Genomic DNA, 20690 nt, shown 5'->3' on the forward strand with positions numbered 1-20690 from the left:
TCCTGCCTCCATCAGTTCTCTTTTCTACATCTCAGTACATCTCTATCACTTTTACATTGCACTGTAACTAGCTGTTTCAAACTAAATCGCTTGGATAAGTGATTTAGCACTTTCTGCCTCAGTTTCCTCAAAACTATTTCTTAGGGTTGTTAAAAGAGGGAAATGAGAAAACACATGTTAAGCTCAAGCTGCTATCCTCATTGTCATCTTTCTAGTAAATATTCCCATAGTCCTTCCTCCTACTAAACTGAGAGCTCCCTGACTAGCAGGGAATCAGCTTTCTATCCCTCATATCGTGCTCTTGCCTGTGGCACTTTCAAAAACCTAATTTGGGTTACCTCTAACCCAAACCCTTAGCTAGAAAAAGGAGAAAAGGGAAAACCAAAAACAGCAGCAGAATGATCATCAGCAACTTCATAAAATAAAAAACAATAATAACAACAGCTACTATTTTTTGAGCACTGCTATTTATCAGGCACCATATTGAGTATTTATATACATTTTCTCTAACAGTACAATTCTGGAGCTTGGTATTACCATCCTCCTTTTACTGATGACCCCCTGCTCCACATTTAGGTTTCTCAGGGAGGCAGGACTTCCTCTGCAAAGGAGGAATAAATATTGTAAGATATATTGGCCTATTTTCCTCAATAACTTGAGCATGCTATCTCAGTTGACATATTATGAGAACTCTGCAATCAGAATAGAAGTAAAATTAAACAGGGTACAGGTCAATGTGTGTTTGATATGCTGCCTTTAAATCCATACAGAGACATTCCTGAGACTCTCTTCAGCCACACTTCCAAGCCTCCCTCACACTTGGTGACAGACTGCTCACCTCATGCTTCACACTAGTCTATTTCGACCAATATCCCAGTTCCCTTGCTTCAGTTGGGCCAGTGCCAATGACAACTGACAACTAGCAACTTGTATACACACTGAGCACAGGAGAAACTATGCCAACCAAACCACCGGTAGCATGAAAACCCTAACTACCGTCAGAGTAGGAATGTTGGATTATTCAGAAGAGAAAACAGAACTGAAGTCATAGCATTGTTGTTTAGTTGCTAAGTCACGCCTAACTCTTTGTGATCCTGTGGACTGTAGGCTGCCAGGCTCCTTTGACAGAAGGATTTCCCAGGCAAGAATACTGGAGTGGGTTGCCATTTCTTCCTCCAGGCGATCTTTCTGACCCAGGGATTGAACCTGCATCTCCTATATTAGCAGGCAGATTCTTCACCACTGAGCCACCAGGGAAGCCAGAAGTTAAGAGCTGCAGGGAGGTTAAGGCATGGTGAAAAGAGAAGTCAGTGCGACTAAGAGTAAAAAGGGAAAAGAGTTGTGGAGAAGTAGCACTGTATAATGAAGATAGCATGGGCCTGAATTCAGGCTCAGCAACCTCCCATATGTGGTACCTTGGATAAAAACTTCTCCAAGCCTCAGTTTTCTTTTCTATAAAATGGGAATAAAAATACCTATCTCACAAAGATATGTGGGGGTACATATGAGGATTATGGTGCCTAGCATCACATTAACTGCACTCTAAATGTTTGCTCCTTTCCACTCCATTCCCTTCTTTTATTCATCAGAGGCTCACTTCTAGAATAGAATCACCTCCAGAAAAGATTTCTAGTCAATCACTCTCTCCAAGATTTAAAAAAAAAAAATCCCATTGACACTCATCCCCACTTGACTTAAATCATCCATATACAAGGGCTTAGCTTAAATCTTTTTTATATGATCCACTAATTCCACCCACTAGGCAGTCCCATCCAAAGCAGATATATCCTCATTAAAGTCACCAACCCAGCAAAGATGCAGCTTCTTTATAGTTTACCTGAATTCTAATTATTTTTCCAGAGGTATGAGTCAAATTGTCTTAGGGTTCTCCAAGTTTAATATTAACAAAATGCAATGGTGAAACATAACCTGAATTTATATGCTGAAACAATGTTACATGTGGAGTACACTGATTAAAGCCACCACAATCATGAGAATGTTCATAAACTACATGTAGTTCATAAACTACATGCAGTGTTAGTGAAGGAGGTTGAAAGGCCAAAGATAACCTTGGCAGAAGTAAGTATTTTCTTAGGGAGTTCACCATCGAGTTAGCTAAAAGGTGACTGCAGTCTAAACACTATTAAAAGATACCGCTTTAACTCTTGGATATTTAACCTGGAGTCAGAGAACTACCTGAAAGTGTGCAAGCAGGAAGATTCCTCTAGAATAATGATTTTCAAAATGTGAGACCCTTAAGGATAGGGGCTTAGCTTTGCTCACTACTGTACGCTCAGGAAACAGCCTAGTGCCTGGTATACAATAAGCATTCAATTATTTGTTGACAATGAAAATAAATGAATGGATGAATAAAAAGAAAGAATGGCTGCAATAAATTGAACACTGGTATTTTCTCAAAGTTCCTAGGGCACAGATGTAGGCCCTCAACCCTTTGACTTTTACCAGAGCAACTATACCTTTTTCAGTCTCACATCTAGGCTTCTAAATAAGGTTGCACATGTAAAATGCTTTTATTAAAAGTTTGAAAAACAGAGAAAATCTAACTATCATTGTAATTTCCTTCTCTGAATTCCTGTTATACTTATAAGTGTATATAATTTAATGCTCACTATGCCCTAAGTCATGGGGCTTCCCAGGTGGAGCAAGTAGTGAAGAACCTGCCTGCCAATGCAGGAGACATAAAAGACATGAGTTCAATCCCTGGGTCAGGAAAATCCCCTGGAGGAGGGCTAAGTCAGTTTTGAGTCCCCAAAGTCTCCTGAGGAATGAGACTACATTTTACATAAGCAGTGCTGGCCTATTCAACCTTCCATATAACCTGTACTTTCTTATACACCGACTCCTCAAAGAAAGTTTTAATTTTCTTACATCAAGCAACAAGTGGACATTTTGCGCCAACACACAGTGCAAAAGTGTGTTGCAAAAGCCTGCCAGGCAACAATTAGTTCTTATAGCGTCACCACCTCCACTGGAAGAGCACTGCTCATGCAACTATTTTAATATATTTCACATTTATTTCACCATTCTTTTAATTAGTAGAAAAAGAGAAAAATTAAAGTGCCAATAGGGGTGACAATTAATATAAACTTTATAAACATAATGGAGAAATCAACTGAGAAATCATTAGGCATGCTAAAAGCAGTAAATCTTGATCATCAATAGGACACTCCTTAGACTTTAGCCCCTAAGATTTTAGTCCATTGCCTATACGTTCATTTTTAAAAGAAAGGTACAAAATGTATGAATATGTTTTATGAATAAATGTTATGTCTAAAAGTCAAGGTGTCATAAGGACTTCATAGTATGTGGTGAGAATGCACCCTCTTTACACCCTGCAAGTCTGTTCAACTCAGTTTCCTTCCATGCACATTTTCAGTTATACATTATACATTAAAGCAGGGAAATGCTCTTCTTTATATATCTTCATTTACTCTGCACAATACTACCTACCAGCAACGTGTTCCAAATTAGATAAAAAGATTACTTAGCAAGATATAATGAATGAGTCTACCCTTTCAAAAAGGAGAGTATAAGAAAAGCATGAGCATACCACCACCAACAAAAACAAGGACAGAAGAATGAGTAATTGACCAAACAAGAAATAAACACATTTTATTCTTGAGGACACTGGGTTGGTATTCTTTTAAAATTAAAATGCCAAATGCTGATGGTGTGATGAAGCAGAAGGGAAATATAAATTGACAATCTCCCTTGAAAGCTACAGGGGAAGGTTTATATAAGGAATAAAGTATTTCAGGAATATTAAAATATTTATGTTTTTTGTTCTGACAAGTTATTTTATGAATCTATCTATCCTAAGCTAAATAGAGATTTGGCTGAAGACTTATGTATGAGGATATTCAACACAGTATTATTTAATATAGAGAAAAATCTGTACAATACAGATGAATGGTTAAGTATGATTATTTATTAAATCATATAACACAAACTATTAGAAATCACATTTTCTTAGATCATTCAGTGTCATGGGAAATTTTTCATAATATAATATTTAAAATTGAGTATGGAAATTTATTTACACGGAATGACTCAATTTTGTAAAATTCACACATACAAACATATACTCTCACACAAAAACTGAAATATCAGAAAGGAATCCATAAGCATGTTACTGATAATTATCTTCTGGTATGATTATGGGCGATTATTAGTATCAGCTGTATACTACTCTATTTCCCCAAATTTCTACAGTGAGCAGTTATTAATTTTACTACTCAAAAATGATGAAAAAGGAAATGGTGGGATAAAATGTGAATAATTAAGAAAAAAAAATTATATATCAACTAATCCTGGCTATTCAGTAAGCCAAATAGTCCACAATTGGTTAAATTTTGATAAAATATAATTTCAGAAATTCAGGGAGGATCACAAACAGAAAGCAAATTAAGAAGAATGGTACACCACTGAGATCCAATTCTCCTACAGTAATGTAACAAACTCCCAATACATGAATTCAGTAGCATTTCCCCTCCTGATGCCTAGTGAAATTATAACATCTAACTAGAGAATTAGTTATAGGGGATTTATTTCCCTTAAATGAAATCTACAAGTGGTTATTTTGTTTTGAGGAGGGGTTATCACATAAAAATAAAAACTAGAACCACAGAAATAAAGTTTTTTAAGTCTGTAATCAATAGAATAATGGAATCTGTTTACTAATGATAATGCTGAGATGGTTATTTTTAAAGCAAAAGACTTTAACTTATTTTTAAAGCACAAGCCTGCAACTATGAGTTAAGTCTTTTCTTCTAAATGATTAATGATACAGATGTGTCATGCCATGTTGATTGATGTTAATGCAGTAAGGGTTGCCCTAATATCCTTGATCAATATAACATTTCTAAATTAAACAGTTTCCTTCACCACTGGGCTGATTTATAGTAATTTTGCATTTTAATAAATAAGCAAGCTCTAATGGACTGAGCTGAAAAGGTCAGTGATCAGTGCAACAGATGACTCTGCTAGACTTACACAGGTCCTAAAGGTTCTTCTAATTTAAACACTTTTTATTGTTTAAGACTGTTAAATTTTGTCTTATGCAAATTGTATTGCTTTAAAGGTATACCCAAATAAATCTGCAAACAAATTTCATATTTAAATCACTTTGAAAACACACTGATTAAAGAATGCCTTTATTAAAATCCTTTGAAAGTAAAGGATTATTTTATAATGAAAGAATATCACATATTGCTAATTTTCACCTTATAAAAATTTAGATTTTTTTTCCACACACCAGGTTTACTTAAGGCAAGAGACTCCTTCTACGTAGGTTGTTGCTGTTGTTTGGTTGCTAAATTCTCCAACTCTTTTGTAACCCCATGGATTGTAGCCTGCCAGGCTGCTCTGTCCATGGGATTTCCCAGGCAAGAATACTGGAGTGGGTTGCCATTTCCTTCTCCATGGGATCTTCCTGACCCAGGGATCAAACCCTAGTCTCCAGCATTGGCAGGTGGATTCTTATATGACTGAGCCACCAGGGAAGCCCTTAATGTAGGTTCCTGTGCTGTGCTCAGTCGCTCAGTTGTGTTCGACTCTTTGCGATGCCATAGACTGCAGCCTGCCAGGCTCCTCCATCCCTGAGGATTCTCCAAGCAAGAATATTTGAGTGGGTTGACATGCCCTCCTCCAGGGTTTATGTAGGTTGCTGCTAAGTCACTTCAGTCATGTCCGACCCTGTGCGACCCCATAGACGGCAGCCCACCAGGCTCCGCCATCCCTTGATTTCTCCAGGCAAGAACACTGGAGTGGGTTGCCATTTCCTTCTCCAATGCATGAAAGTGAAAAGTGAAAGTGAAGTCGCTCAGTCGTGTCCAACATAGTAAAAAACAATCTAAGATCAAGGCCAGGACCCCTGATTTTCTGTGTCTTCTCACACATATAACTTGGGGATACTTACACCTAGTATATAAGGTTATGAGAATAAAGCAGAATAACAACACGAAACCCTGGATCCAGATCAATGATTACCAAACTTCAGTGTGTGTCAGAATCACTAGAGGACTCATTCCCAGAGTTTCTGATTCAGCAAGTCTGGGGCTCAGCCTGATATTCTGTGGTCTCAACAAGTTCCCAGGTGATGCCAGTTAGGTTAGCCTGGGACTGCACTTTAAGAGCTACTGATCTAGACAGACGTAGGCACAATCTACTAATCCTGGGCGTTTAGCTTCTCTGAAACTCAGTTTTTCTGATTCTAAAACTGGAAATATAACTACCTCATTGGGGAGTTTAGGAATTATGGAAGTAATGTACATTGCCTGTTAAACAGAGTGCCTAGTTTATAAGACATATTTAGTAGTAGCTGTTACTGCCACTACTGCTATTTCTACTAAGCAACGGAATATGTAGAACACCACAAAAAATTTTAATTGCATTAAAATTGGCAATGTAATTGCCAATGCAATGGCACCCCACTTCTTACCTGGAAAATCCCATGGACAGAGGAGCCTGGTAGGCTGCAGTCCATGGGGTCGCTGAGGGTCAGACACGACTGAGCGACTTCACTTTCACTTTTCACTTTCATGCATTGGAGAAGGAAATGGCAACCCACTCCAGTGTTCTTGCCTGGAGAATCCCCTGGACGGGGGAGCCTGGTGGGCTGCCGTCTATGGGGTCACACAGAGTCGGACACGACTGAAGTGACTTAGCAGCAGCAGCAGCACTGTAATTTGAAGTTCCTTATATTTTACACCAATTCCTTTCTAGATAAAATTATAAAAGTTAATTATAAACTAGTTGACAAATTTCTATAACTTTTTTGTAGCATCTAAGAGAATGCCTCTAGAGCACAACTGTTGGTGTTCAAATTCCATTTCTGCCTAATGTTACCTACATGTACGTGGCCCCCAGTTTCCTTACCCGTAAAATAAAAATAATAGTACCTACTTCATAAGGTCATAAAAACTGAAAGGGTTAAACTACGTAAAACTCTGAATAGTATAAAATAAACCTTTGATAAATGTAGCTATCATTACCATTATTCCAATACACTATCAGTAACATTATAAATCATTATATACGTATATAAAAGCATTATATAAATATAATTTTTGAAGGTAAAATTCAAATAACTGGATATCTTTCTAATTAGTACGAATTATGGTCTATTTAGTCTTTTATTAAGTTGTCACATATGAACTGCCAATATGTAACTACTTTTGAATGATTAAAAACAGTATGTACTTTCATATGGTTGAAGCTAGTAGCTTTCACCTCAACCTCTCTGATCATTTCTTTGAGCCTGTTGATGGTCCCACCCTAGTATACTGCCAGGTTTGGAGGCTCTCTTCTCATTCACATCTGCCAGAAGGTTCATAACCACCACTACCATAGTTTTAACCACAGACTAAAATATTTAGGTTTTAGCTAGCTCATAGATGCATTGCATTGGTCTACGTAATTGTTTTTTAAAACTGGAAGATTTAATATGCATATATTCAAACTCTTGCACATACAAAAAAAATCTGGATTTCTGGCTTCTCTTGAAAAACTGGACAGTTTTCTCTTGAAAACATTGGACAAGCATTACCAAAAGTCTACAACTGTCTGGAATTAAGTACCAGCTACCCCTTCAAACAGGGCATAAGCTCTCCAAATCCCTAGTTTTCAGTCAGCTTTACTCTTCACTCCTTTACATATCTGCCTAGCCCTGAAGCATTCAATTTTCTAAATTCTATTAATAATTCTACCTTCCAGTAATATGTTGATAACCACTAATCTCCATCTTCAGCCCAGGAAGGAAGGCATGCATGTTCAGTTGTGTCTGACTCTTTGTGACCCCAAAGACTGTAGCCAACTAGGCTCCTCTGTTCATGGACTTTTCCAGGCAAGAATACTGGAGCAAGTTGCCATTTCCTTCTCCACAGGATCTTTCCAACCCAGGGACGGAACCTATGTCTCCTGTGTCTCCTGCACTGGCCAACAGATTCTTTACCACTGCACCACCCAGGAAGCCCAGACTTAGACCCAACTGGCATCACCATCAACACCTGTATGTCCCAAAGACACCTCAAATTTAAGAAGTCCCACACCATCTCTGTTCTAGATTCTCTACTTCAGATGTTGATAACATCCAAACAAAATAGTAAGCCACATCCTTCTTACACCTTTACTACTCTCATTCTCTCAGCTCCCATTTCCCAAGCAACCAACAATTCCTAAAGATTTACTTACTAAAAAAATCTCAAGTCTGTTTTCCTCTTCTCTTTTCCCATTACCAATGGCTTTAATCCACTCAGGGCCTTAAAAATCAAGGCTCTTTATCTAGAGAACCATGTCTTACTCTATCTAATCTCTGCTTAAAACTCTGCTTCATTGGCTCCTACCAGACCTCAGGATAAAAATAAAACCCTTTCATATTAGATGTAGGCCTCTGCCTCAACTCACTACCTCTCTACTCCCACTGCTACCACGTGGGAGCCGCCATCATCTCTCTTCTGGATTACTCTAGCCTCCTAATTAGTTTCTCTGCTCTGTTCCTGCCTCTTGCATTTTATTCTCAAAACAGTGCCCAGAGTGATAACTGTTTAAAAATCACATCATGTCACTCCTCTGCTTAAAATCATCTATAATGGCTTATCTCAGTATAATTCAATATCCTTACTGTGCCATGTAAGGCCTCATACAATGTTACCTCTTAGACATCATCTCACACTACCCTCCCCATGATTATCCGCACTCCAACCAGAGCGGGCCTCCTTGCAGGTCTTCAAATACGGCAGGCACACCCTTTTGCACTTACTGTTTTCTTTGCCTGGAGTGATTTACTCTTCACCCATCCCCAACAAAGCCATATAAGCTTGTTCCCTCACTTCCTTCAGGTCTTTCACCGAAAGGCATCATCCCAATGAGTCTCCCTAGCCATCTAAAATTTTAAGCCACCCCCTACAAATATACACACACTTCTATTTCATTTTCTTCTTTCCTGCATTTTTTTTTTTCTTGCCAGGACTTGGCACTGTCTTATTTCCTTATATTTTACCAATTTATCTTATTTATTGGCTTTCTCCTCTACCAGATTAGATGCTACAGAGGGGATGAATTTTATATTTTGTTCACTACTGTATCCCCAGAACTTAAAATAATATCTAAAATAGATGTTGAACAAATTAGTGGATCTAAACAAATTCTAGCTTTCCCTTTAAGAGTTGAAAGTAAGCAGAATTTGTTTTATAGATGTCTCAATTGATACTTGATGTCTCAATTGATACTTTTCACTTGCTTCAAAAAATTCTGTTATATTAAACTTTAAAAAGTCAACACATTTACACACATGCTAATGTATATCCATCTTAACTTGCTTTCAATTCTAATCAAGAATATAAGACCTTAGACATGGAAAATTTCATCAATTTTTCAGCAAACTTATGAGCAAGGACCTATGAAGGCAAAATAATTCTTATTATGTCCAAGAATATAAAGAATATTAGAGTTCTTTACAAAAACCAAATAATCTCATGTTGTCTGAGACTTCCAAAACTATTACAGTAGAAAATAAACTAATGAATCCAACAGTCTCAGAACTAAGTATCCATTTAAAAAATACATATAACACTTATTTATCCTTGTCATTTAAATGATTCATTAAAGGAATCACTTGTTTTACAAGCAAACAACATAAATACAGAAGTGTTAAAGGGAAGATCAGTTTAACATAAATAATTTAAATTAGAGAAGGGAGAGGTGACTTTACTCTAGAGGCCTGAGTCTCCTCTCCTTTAAACAGGCAAACAATACAGCTTCTGAAGTCCAAAGAAGATGTCTTCTTAGTAACTGCAGAGGAATTTCATACTGCAGTCTTTACCTGTATCTAGCAGCTACTACTTAAAATACGTTGAAGTATTCAAGTTCATTCAAGTAAAGAGTTCCACAGTGTGGGTATTATCTGGTTTCACTGATAAGCAGCATTACATATTTAACCTAAAAATAAAGGCCACGGACTTTCTTAAACTAAGATTTTAAATGTTTTATGAAATTAAATGTAGTAGAAAATTTCAAGAGAGTATTAGTTAAAAGCAGTTCTGAGTAAAGAATATGACCAAACGTAATAAATACTCTAAGAATGCTTTTTCCTAAAAGCATTAGAGATATCACAAGTGAGTACATTGGCTTGTCTTTATTATATATAAGCTGCATCTTTCATTTCTATGTGCCAACAAGACAATGAAGAAAAATTACTGCAATATACTATCCTAATACAGAAGGACAATAGCTGTCTAAACATCTCACATATCTGGTCACTGTTAGACTTCATAACCAAAACATTTTTAAACAATAAATTGATTTACTATTTTTTTTTATCCTGGTATACCTAGCATCTATCACAGTGCACTGTCACTTGTAGTTCAGAAAAAGTGCAAATATTCTCAATTTCTAAGTTTCTTGGACTGCTTTAAATATAAAATAGAGGTTACTCTCAATAGACAAAAATAGCAAAAACATTAGTATCAAAGCTAATAGACACTCCTAACAGATGAGAGTACATTAGGACAGGATCATTAAAACTGACTTTTATTTGCTGGTTTAGAGTTTTCAAAGCAAGATGAAATGAGAATGATCATCCAGTACCTTACCCTTTCTACCGGTGAACCAGAGCATGCAATGCCGAAACATAGCAGTGGCAGATGGCATTTGGTGTTATTAACTATAAAAAGGATAATAGCAGAGAAATGATGGCTGGCAGACAAGACACAGAATGCAGATGAAATGAATGCAAACTTGTAGTTCTTGAAGCAAAGCAAAACCTTAAGCCAAAGGCTGCCACTAGCTTCAATTTAATTTATATTTTGAGTTTTACAGGGAAAAACACTGCAACCTTCACAATCAGTCTTTAGACTCTTCATGCAGAAGGAGAGCCATACTCCTCGATAAAGAAGATCAGCAACCTTCTGTAAACACAAGCCAGGAGCAACAGCAGCAGCAGCAGCAGCAGCAGCCCATTACTCTCTCCCTTCACTGATTTTTATCGTTTAAATTTTTAATCTCCAACTGCAGCCAGATCCACAGATGTTTCAAAGAGATCTGTATCCGATGCAGATACGATTAAATCCCTGCCTAACCTGCAGTACCACTTCATCCAGAACGGTCCTGTGTACTCGTTCATACAGGATCAGTTGTAAAAACCATTCTAGTCATCCAGCAAACAACCCAAAGGAGAAGGAAAGAAGCAGTTGGGACTGTGAAGAGAAAAAAATCTCTTCTTTCAGCTCACCCTGGAAATGGAAGGTTTTCTGATCAACAGTTATTGTGAAGGTGCTGTCGTCCTCATCGTCTATACCAATCACAGCTCCCTGTGAAACAAAGAGCAAAATCCCAATAAGGCAAACAATGACATCAGCAATATTCGCTACTGCTACAGCCCTGGAATGCTCAATGCACCGACGACACTGGAAGCAGGCTAGACACAGAAAAGGGAACCTGAGACTCCAGCTTTGCTTACAGAGGGGGGTGGCAGAGCTCTGTTGGAGTCTGCAAGGGTACTTTCTACTCTTGCTTAGGGGCATGGATATGGTGAGGACGAGGGGATAAACATAGAATCTAAGTCTAGAACCTATTTAAAACCCAGCCATTGACCCTTTCTGAGTTTTTGACTGCTCTCTAAAATGGGAGTCACCTCAGTTATTCTGAGGCTTAAAGAACACTAGTGCTTTTCATTAGGCTGCTTTTGTGTTATATTTATTAGTAAAGAAACACCAGGTGACAATTGCTTCAAAACCCTGTCCCAGTGGCTTCTTCCAGGTGTGTGCTGCTACTGTACTTCCATATCATACTGTGATCATCTATGTCTGCCTTCTCCCATTGAATTGCTATGAGATCTAAGGACTAATTTATTTTGAGACATGGCATTCAAGTACACACTCAGTATATGTTTTTTTAAATAAAAGCATGAACAATTCTCCAAACGAGAGGGCTAAGGTAGGCCTGCAGTTATAAGTTGCTTGTTTCAGGCAGGTGGATAGAGTGGGTTTTAAACTTTATCTTTTTTTTTTTGTATTCAACTATATGCAGCCATATTAAAACAATATAAAGCTATGAAAAACAGGGAGCCTACTGGTCAGTGTCCTTAAGAAATAAGGGTCTTAAGTATTCCAAACAGAATAGCTAGAGAACATGACACAAGTACAACGCCCCACGTTGGTGACTAAGAAGCAGTTTACCACTGACAAAACCAGGACCTGGTAAAATGGGACTGAAAGGACTTAAGGGGCCAAAATTCCAAATCTTGTGAAAAAAGGATACTCCTATCCCAGGAGTTTCAGGTAACAGAGTCCAATATTTACAGGTCACCCATGCCACTTTACTTTTGCACAAGACCTACATTAGTATAGCTCGTCCCAACTTATGATAGTTTGACTTAGAACTTTTCAACTTTACAAGTATGAAAGCCATAAATACTCAGCAGAAAGCATACTCTGAATTTTGAATTTGGGTCTTTCCCCAAGCGAGCAATACTCTCCCATGGTGATACTCTCCCATGATGCTGGGCAGCAGCTCCCAGTCAGCCATGTGATCACAAGGGTGCACAACAAACAGTGACAACCATTCCTGTATCCAATTAACCATTCTGGTTTTTAGTACGGTATTCAATAAATTACATGAGCTATTCAATGTGTGTGTGTGTTGGTCACGTTCGACTCTGCAACTCCATGAGCTGTAGCCCGCCAGGCTCCTCTGTCCATGGGATTCTCCAGGCAAGAATACTGGGGCTATTCAATACTATATTATAAAACAGGCTTTGTGTGAGATGATTTTGCCCAACTATAGGCTCACATAAGTGTTCTGAACATGTTTAAGGCAGGTGAGCCTAAGCCATGGTATTCAGTACATTAGGTGAATTAAATCCATTTTTGACTTACAATAGGTTTACTGTATGTAACCCCACTGTAAGGCTGTACCTGTTTTCACTTACCAAAATAAATCTGGAAATTTTCCAGAAAATAGGTGAAAAGCAAAAATAGCATTCAGCATTTGTTTTGCCCTAAGCCATTACAGAGGCAGCGCACACCACAAACAATAAGAGTAGAACCGCCAAGCTCCCCGCTCAGGAACTACACTTGGCATCTCAGCATCAAGTTGTCAGCTTTGAACTGTATCAATGAGCATCTGGGCTTTATCTCTATTTGTTTTGTGTATATGTTAGGAAGCAGCATCCTAAGGTATTGCTTTTCTGCTTTCGCCATTTTGCCTTACAAAAAGTTTCATAAGAATACTCGTCTTTTAGATAGGAGAGGAAACCTGTGTTCATTTCTTCTCAGAGACTGTCTGGATGAACCCCAATTCTATCCAAATCCCATCAACCTGCATTACCTTAGCTATTCCTCTGTACTACATAGACTAGGGATTTTTATAACTATTTTCAGATACAGAAAGTGTATCCAGAATATAATGACTTACCCAGGTCATACAGAGTTAATGGCAGAACCAGAACCATTTGGCATGGTACCTACTTATTCTATGACAGCAAAAAAAGACACATCTTGGTGGGTAAGCGTGTGTGGGAGCAACTCATTCAGGTTAATTTCATGGTTAGTGGAGTTAACCTTCTAAGTTTATGATGCAGCAAATATGTGCTAAGTCATAACTAAATACAGCATATATACTGTTAATAGATATAGGCTTAGAATACATAACAATAGTGCCTCCAGTAGAGGAGCCAAAACATGTAAAGAGATGAATATACATAAAACAAGGCAAAAAGAGACCTCTACTTGGATGAACTTTGAAAACACGCTGAATAAGAAGCTTGTCACAAAGGACATACTGTATGATTCCATTTATATGAAAAAACAGGCAAATTCATAGAGACCAAGAATAGGTTAGTGGTTGCCCAGGGCTGGGAGGTAGGAGAATGAGGTGGGGTAAAATGAGGAGTAATTGCTAATAAGTTTGAGTTTCATTATAGGGTGACAAAAAAAAAAAATTCTAAAATTGAAATTGTAATGGTAGTTGCACCAAAAACACTGAAATGTCTACTTTAAATGGGTGAATTATATCTCAACTGTTGAGATATAATAACTGACCACCATCCCAAACTTGGGTTCTTTCTTTTTAGCCCCTTCATATAAATTCATCAGTTTACTAGTCAACTCAGAAACCTCTAGGTTCTAACACTTATTCTCCCTTATTCCATCACCACAAGTTGTGCTCATTCCACTTCCAAACTATAATGTCAAATTCTCCCAACTCTTCTTCATTCTATGAACTGTTATTGCCCTATTTCAGGTTTTCATCACTTCTTGCTTGATGAAGCAATCTGTCTTCAGTCTGGCTACCTTTAGTCCACAGTCCTTGATATTGCCAGAATAGTATTTATAAAGCACAAGCTCTTATAGGAGCCTCAGATATTTAAAACTTTCCTTGGCTCTCCATGAACTATGAGATAAAGCCAACAATTCTTCATAATGCCATTCAAGATGGTTCAAAATCTGGCCCAATCAACATTTCTACAGCCACTTCTTCCTCACCTCACAGAGACCCTGTAGGTACTCAGCCTCAAGATTTCTTCTATGCACTGAAAGAAAACACCAAGCAATTTCACTTTTTCATGTCCTTCCTCAAGTTCAATTCCTACCATTTGCTAAACAAAAGCAAAACCCCACACTCCCACTAGCAACCACCTCCTTTCTTACAGCTTTCACCAGGAGGAGCTTTTTGAAAACTGCCCACACCTTAACCTTTCACCTACTCCTGGCAATTAGCTTCCCTTCCCACCTCTGCACCAAGTTTTACTCTCACAGCTCTTCAATACCTCTTTACTACATTAGAGTTTTGTCATAGAACACCGCTCTGAAGCACTGCTACTGCTCCTAACCACTTCCTTTTTAAACTTGTTCTTTCAAGGACTCTTAATTACTTAAGTTGTGCTTCAGAAACATTTCTATCCAAGTATCTTTGGCAACCCATAGGGGAAAGAGCATTCTTTCTTGGTCCATTACACTTTTCCCCTCCTCTATCCAAATGCTTCTTTGAAGACTCTGGAACCTACCTAACCACCTCCAATGCCAACCCAGTCTTGCCATTGCCCTGAGCATTCTTCAGTGTACAGATGCACAATTCATCTGACACTCTGGCCTCTCAGTTTCTTGATTATTCAACTAAAATAAACTTCATTGTCATTCTCCTTCATTGACTCATTCCCATGGCAATTCCTTAGACCTGGATATCTTACCATATCCAATACGATAGCTATTAGTCACATAAAGGTATTTAAATTTTAATTATAATTGAGTAAAATTAAGTAAAACTTTAAATAAGTTCTTCGGTCATATTTCAAATACTCAATAGCCCCATGTGACTAGAGGCTATGAGACTAGACACTGTAGATACAGAACTTTTAATAATTGCAGTAAATTCTACTGGACAGCATTTTCCTTGACCTAGTCATTACAGAGAACTGAACCATAGTAAAAAAGTTAACACTGTCAGTTAGTGAACTGGCAGTAATAAACCAGCCACTATGATAAGCATTTTACATACATCACTTGAAAATAACGTTATACTGAAAGGTAAGCAGTCATGTACAGATGTGAGAGTTGGACCATAAAGAAGGCTGAGCACCGAAGAACTGATGAATCATGGTGCTGGAGAAGACTCTTGAGAGTCCGTTGGACTGCAATAAGACCAAACCAGTTGATTCTAAAGGAAATCTACTCTGAATATTCATTGGAAGGATTGATGCTGGAATACTTTGGCCACCTGATATGAAGAGCTGACTCACTGGAAATGACCTAGATGCTGGGAAAGATTGAGGGCAGGAGGAAAAGAGGGAGGCAGAGGATGAGATGGTTAGATAGCACGATCAACTGAATGGACATGAAAATGAAAGTCGCTCAGTAGTGTCTAACTCTTTGCAACCCCATGGACTATGCAGTCCATGGAATTCTCCAGGGGCCAGAATACTGGAGTGGGTGGCCTTTCCCTTCTCTAGGGGATCTTCCCAACCCAGAGATCGAACCCAGGTCTCCTTCAGTGCAGGCAGATTCTTTACCAACTAAGCCACAAGGGAAGCCTGGCGTGCTTCCCTGGACATGAATATGAACAAACTCTGGGAGATCGTGAAGGACAGGGAAGCCTGGTGTGCCATAGTCCATGGGATGGCAAAGAGCCAGACACAACTTAGCGACTGAACAACAAACATATACACAAGTCTTAACTGTACAAGCTCAATAAAGAAACACTCTCCTTGTATCCTTTCCTAATCATTACCCTTGTCCTCCATCCCAAAGTCAAACAGTATCCCTACTTCTAACATTAAAAGTAGTTTTGTCCGTCTTCATACAAATGGACTCATATCACATATTTTCCTTTGTGTCTGGCTTCTTTCACTCAACATGTTTGTGAAATTCATCCAAGAGGCTACATGTAGCAATGGTTTGTTCATTTCTATTGCTATATATAGTATTCTTTTGTAGGAATATCCACAATTTATCAATTTCATTACAGATGGACATTCATGTTGTTTTCCAGTCTTAGGTTATTAGAATCATGCTGCTATGACATTGTCATTCATATCTTTTGTGTTATATATATATATATATATACACACATATGTTTATATTTCTAGTAAATACAGTGTAGGAATGAATTCGCTAAGTCTTATGGTATGCACACTCCAATTTTAATAGACACTGTCAAACAGTTCTCAGTTCACTTCAGTTGCTCAGTCGTGTCCAACTCTTTGCAACCCCAAGACTGCAGCACGCCAGGCTTCCCTGTCCATCACCAACTCCTGGAGCTTGCTCAAATTCATGTCCATTGAGTTGGTGATGCCATCCAACCATTTCATCCTCTGTCATCCCCTTCTCTTCCTGCCTTCAATCTTTCTCAGCATCAGGGTCTTTTCAGATGACCTGATTAGGTGGCCAAAGCATTAGAGTTTCAGCTTCAGCAACAGTCCTTCCAATGAATATTCAGGACTGATTTCCTTTAGGACTGACTGGTTGGAATTCCTTGCAGCCCAAGGGACTCTCAAGAGTCTTCTTCAACACCACAGTTTAAAAGCATTAATCCTTCGGTGTTCAACTTTTTTTATAGTCCAACTCTCACATTCATACATAACTACTGGAGAAACCATAGCTTTGACTAGACAGACCTTTTTCAACAAAGTAATGTCTCAGCTCTTTAATACGCTGTCTAGGTTGGTCATAGCTTTTCTTCCAAAGAGCAAGTGTCTTTTAATTTCATGGCTGCAGTCACCATCTGTACTGATTTTGGAGCCCAAAAAATAAAGTCTGTCACTGTTTTCATTGTTTCCCCATCTATTTGCCATGAAGTGATGGGACCAGATGCCATGATCTTCGTTTTCTGAATGTTGAGTTTTAAGCCAACATTTTTACTCTCCTCTTTCACTTTCATCAAGAGCCTCTTTAGTTCTTCTTTGCTTTCTGCCATAAAGGTGGTATCATCTGCATATGTGAGATTATTGACATTTTTCCCAGCAATCTTGATTCCAGCTTGTGCTTCATCTAGTCTGGCATTTCTCATGATGTACTCTGCATATAAGTTAAATAAGCAGGGTGACAAGATATACCCTTGACGTACTCACTGAGCCAAAAATACTCCAAACTATGGTGTATGGAAGTTTCGATTGTTCTACATCTTCACTAACACTTTTTTTACATTAGTCATTCTGGCAGGTGAGTACTAGTAGCTCATAGTGGTCCTAATTATATTCCCCTGAAAACAACAAAGTTCAGTATCTTTTTATGTTCGTGACCATTTGGCGAGACTTTTGTGAAATAGTTCAAGTTTCTTGTCTATTGAATAGACTAGACTATCATTTTCTAATTATTTGTAGGAGGTTTTTTTAAAATATATCCTGGACATGAATCTTTCATTAGTTATGAATTAGGGAAATATATTCTCCCACCCTTGTGCCAGCCTTTATACTCTCATAATGATGTCTTTGGAGAAGGCAATGGCAACCCACTCCAGTACTCTTGCCAGGAAAATCCCATGGACGGGGGAGCCTGGTGGGCTGTGGTCCATGGGGTCGCTAAGAGTCAGACATGACTGAGCGACTTCACTTTCACTTTTCACTTTCATGCATTGGAGAAGGAAATGGCAACCCATTCCAGTGTTCTTGCCTGGAGAATCCCAGGGACGGAGGAGCCTGGTGGGCTGCCGTCTGTGGGGTCGCACAGTCGGACACGACTGAGACGACTTAGCAGCAGCAGCAGCAATGATGTCTTTTCATGAAGAGTTAACCTTAACATAGTAAAATGTATTGGTTTTACATCTATGGTTGTGCTTTCTGTATCTTCTTTAAGAAATCTTTACCAATCCTAACGCCATGAAAGTATTCTCCCATGTTATCATCCGGAAGTCTCTACATTTGGGTTTCAAGTGATGCGAACAGCTGACTCACTGGAAAAGACCCTGATGCTGGGAAAGACTGAAGGCAGAAGAAGAGGGCGACAGAGAAGGAGATGGTTGGATAGCATCACCAATTCAATGGACATGAACTTGGGCAAACTCTACAAGATGGTGAGGGACAGGGAAGCCTGGCATGCTACAGGACGTGGGGCCGTGAAGAGTCGGACATGACTTGGCACCTGAACAGCAACAATAATCAAGTGGAATAAGTCCCCCAACATTTGTCTTTTGGCCTTTATAAACTAACTGTAAATCAACATCACGACCACGGTCATAGCCAGTTCTCCCTAGAATGGCAGGTGAGAGAAGTTGCTATATCTACTGGGGTCTCTTCGTTGACTAAGACAGGAATCAAAAGTGAATATTCTTGGCCCTTTATAAGCTTTACAGTCAGCAGTTGAACAAGTTTTACACACACATACTCACTTATTAGGATACTGATTGGGAACAAACTGGGACTGCCATTTATTTAGGTCTTTTTTTAATATTTATTTTTAATTAGAAGACAACTTCTTTACAATGTTGTGTTGGTTTCTGTCATATATCAACATGAGTCAGCCATGGGTATACATATAACTTCAGTGTTTGTAGTTTTCTGAGTAAAGGTCTTATCAGCCTATTGTTAATATTTATTCCTAAGTAATTAATGTTTTGATGCTATGGTAAATGTTCTTGTTTTTAAAAATTTATTTTCTAATTACAAGTTGTTGATATATTAAAATAGTTTATTTTTGTATAGTGTCCTTGGATCTCCTCAGATCAGATCAGTCGCTCAGTCGTGTCCGACTCTTTGCGACCCCATGAATCGCACCACACCAGGCCTCCCTGTCCAGCACCAACTCCCAGAGTTCACTCAGACTCACGTCCATCGAGTCAGTGATGCCATCCAGCCATCTCATCCTCTGTTGTCCCCTTCTCCTCCTGCCCCCAATCCCTCCCAGCATCAGAGTCTTTTCGAATGAGTCAACTCTTCACAGGAGGTGGCCAAAGTACTGGACTTTCAGTTTTAGCATCATTCCTTCCAAAGAAATCCCAGGGCTGATCGCCTTCAGAATGGACTGGTTGGATCTCCTTGCAGTCCAAGGGACTCTCAAGAGTCTTCTCCAATACCACAGTTCAAAAGCATCAATTCTTCAGCACTCAGCCTTCTTCACAGTCCAACTCTCACATCCATACATGACCACAGGAAAAACCATAGCCTTGACTAGATGGACCTTTGTTGGCAAAGTAATGTCTCTGCTTTTGAATATGCTCTCTAGGTTGGTCATAACTTTCCTTCCAAGGAGTAAGTGTCTTTTAATTTCATGGCTACAGTCACCATCTATAGTGATTTTGGAGCCCAGAAAAATAAAGTCTGACACCGTTTCCACTGTTTCCCAATCTATTTCCCATGAACTGATAGGACCGGATGCCATGATCTTTGTTTTCTGAATGTTGAGCTTTAAGCCAACTTTTTCACTCTCCACTTTCACTTTCATCAAGAGGCTTTTGAATTCCTCTTCACTTTCTACCATAAGGGTGGTGTCATCTGCATATCTGGGGTCATTGAGATTTCTCCCGGCAATCTTGATTCCAGCTTGTGTTTCTTCCAGTCCAGCATTTCTCATGATGTACTCTGCACATAAGTTAAATAAACAGGGTGACAATATACAGCCTTGATGAACTCCTTTTCCTATTTGGAACCAGTCTGTTGTTCCATGTCCAGTTCTAACTATTGCTTCCTGACCTGCATACAAATTTCTCAAGAGGCAGATCAGGTGGTCTGGTAGTCCCATCTCTTTCAGAATTTTCCACAGTTTATTGTGATCCACACAGTCAAAGGCTTTGGCATAGTCATAACCTTGCTAAATTCACTTTTCAATTCTTTAGTTTATCTGCAGATTCTTTTGGATTCTCTATATGTTCAATTAAAGCTGCCATGAATAATAACAATTTTATTTCTTCTACTCCAATCCTCAGACTTTGTATTTATTTTTCTTGTTTTATTCATTGGCTAGGACTGCCTGGTTTCAGATTGACCCTAGAGTGGTAGGCAATGTTGAACACAAGGAGAGTAGGGGGCATCCTTGTCTTGTGATTGGTCTCTCTTCCATTGTCCACTGTAGCTATTTAAAATCTTCTCTACTTTCCTTGAACCCTCAATAACCTAAAAAGTCATAAGGTAGGAACTCTACACCTATTATGCCCTCCTACCTGAAGATTCATCTGCATCCATACCCAGTCTTGCTTCTTTTCACTTGTCGTAATTGAAAAAGTGCCTATTACCTTTGTCAGGTCTC

At 38.7% G+C, this 20690-nt stretch overlaps 1 protein-coding gene across 7 annotated transcripts in view; it reads right to left on the minus strand.

Moving 5' to 3' along the window:
• OSBPL9 (oxysterol binding protein like 9) overlaps nucleotides 1-20690 on the minus strand; it is a 162052-nt gene that overhangs the window by 96373 nt on the left and 44989 nt on the right. For 6 of the 7 annotated variants that reach the window (XM_024987425.2, XM_024987429.1, XM_024987420.2 and 3 more), the window contains exon 3: nucleotides 11249-11327. The exons of the other annotated variant lie outside the window; for it this stretch is intronic. In XM_024987425.2, the coding sequence (XP_024843193.1) occupies nucleotides 11249-11327 (79 nt within the window). The remainder of the gene's footprint in view (nucleotides 1-11248; nucleotides 11328-20690) is intronic. 7 annotated transcript variants of the gene reach the window in all.

Source organism: Bos taurus, chromosome 3, assembly GCF_002263795.3.
Source record: "Bos taurus isolate L1 Dominette 01449 registration number 42190680 breed Hereford chromosome 3, ARS-UCD2.0, whole genome shotgun sequence".
NCBI lineage: Eukaryota > Metazoa > Chordata > Mammalia > Artiodactyla > Bovidae > Bos > Bos taurus.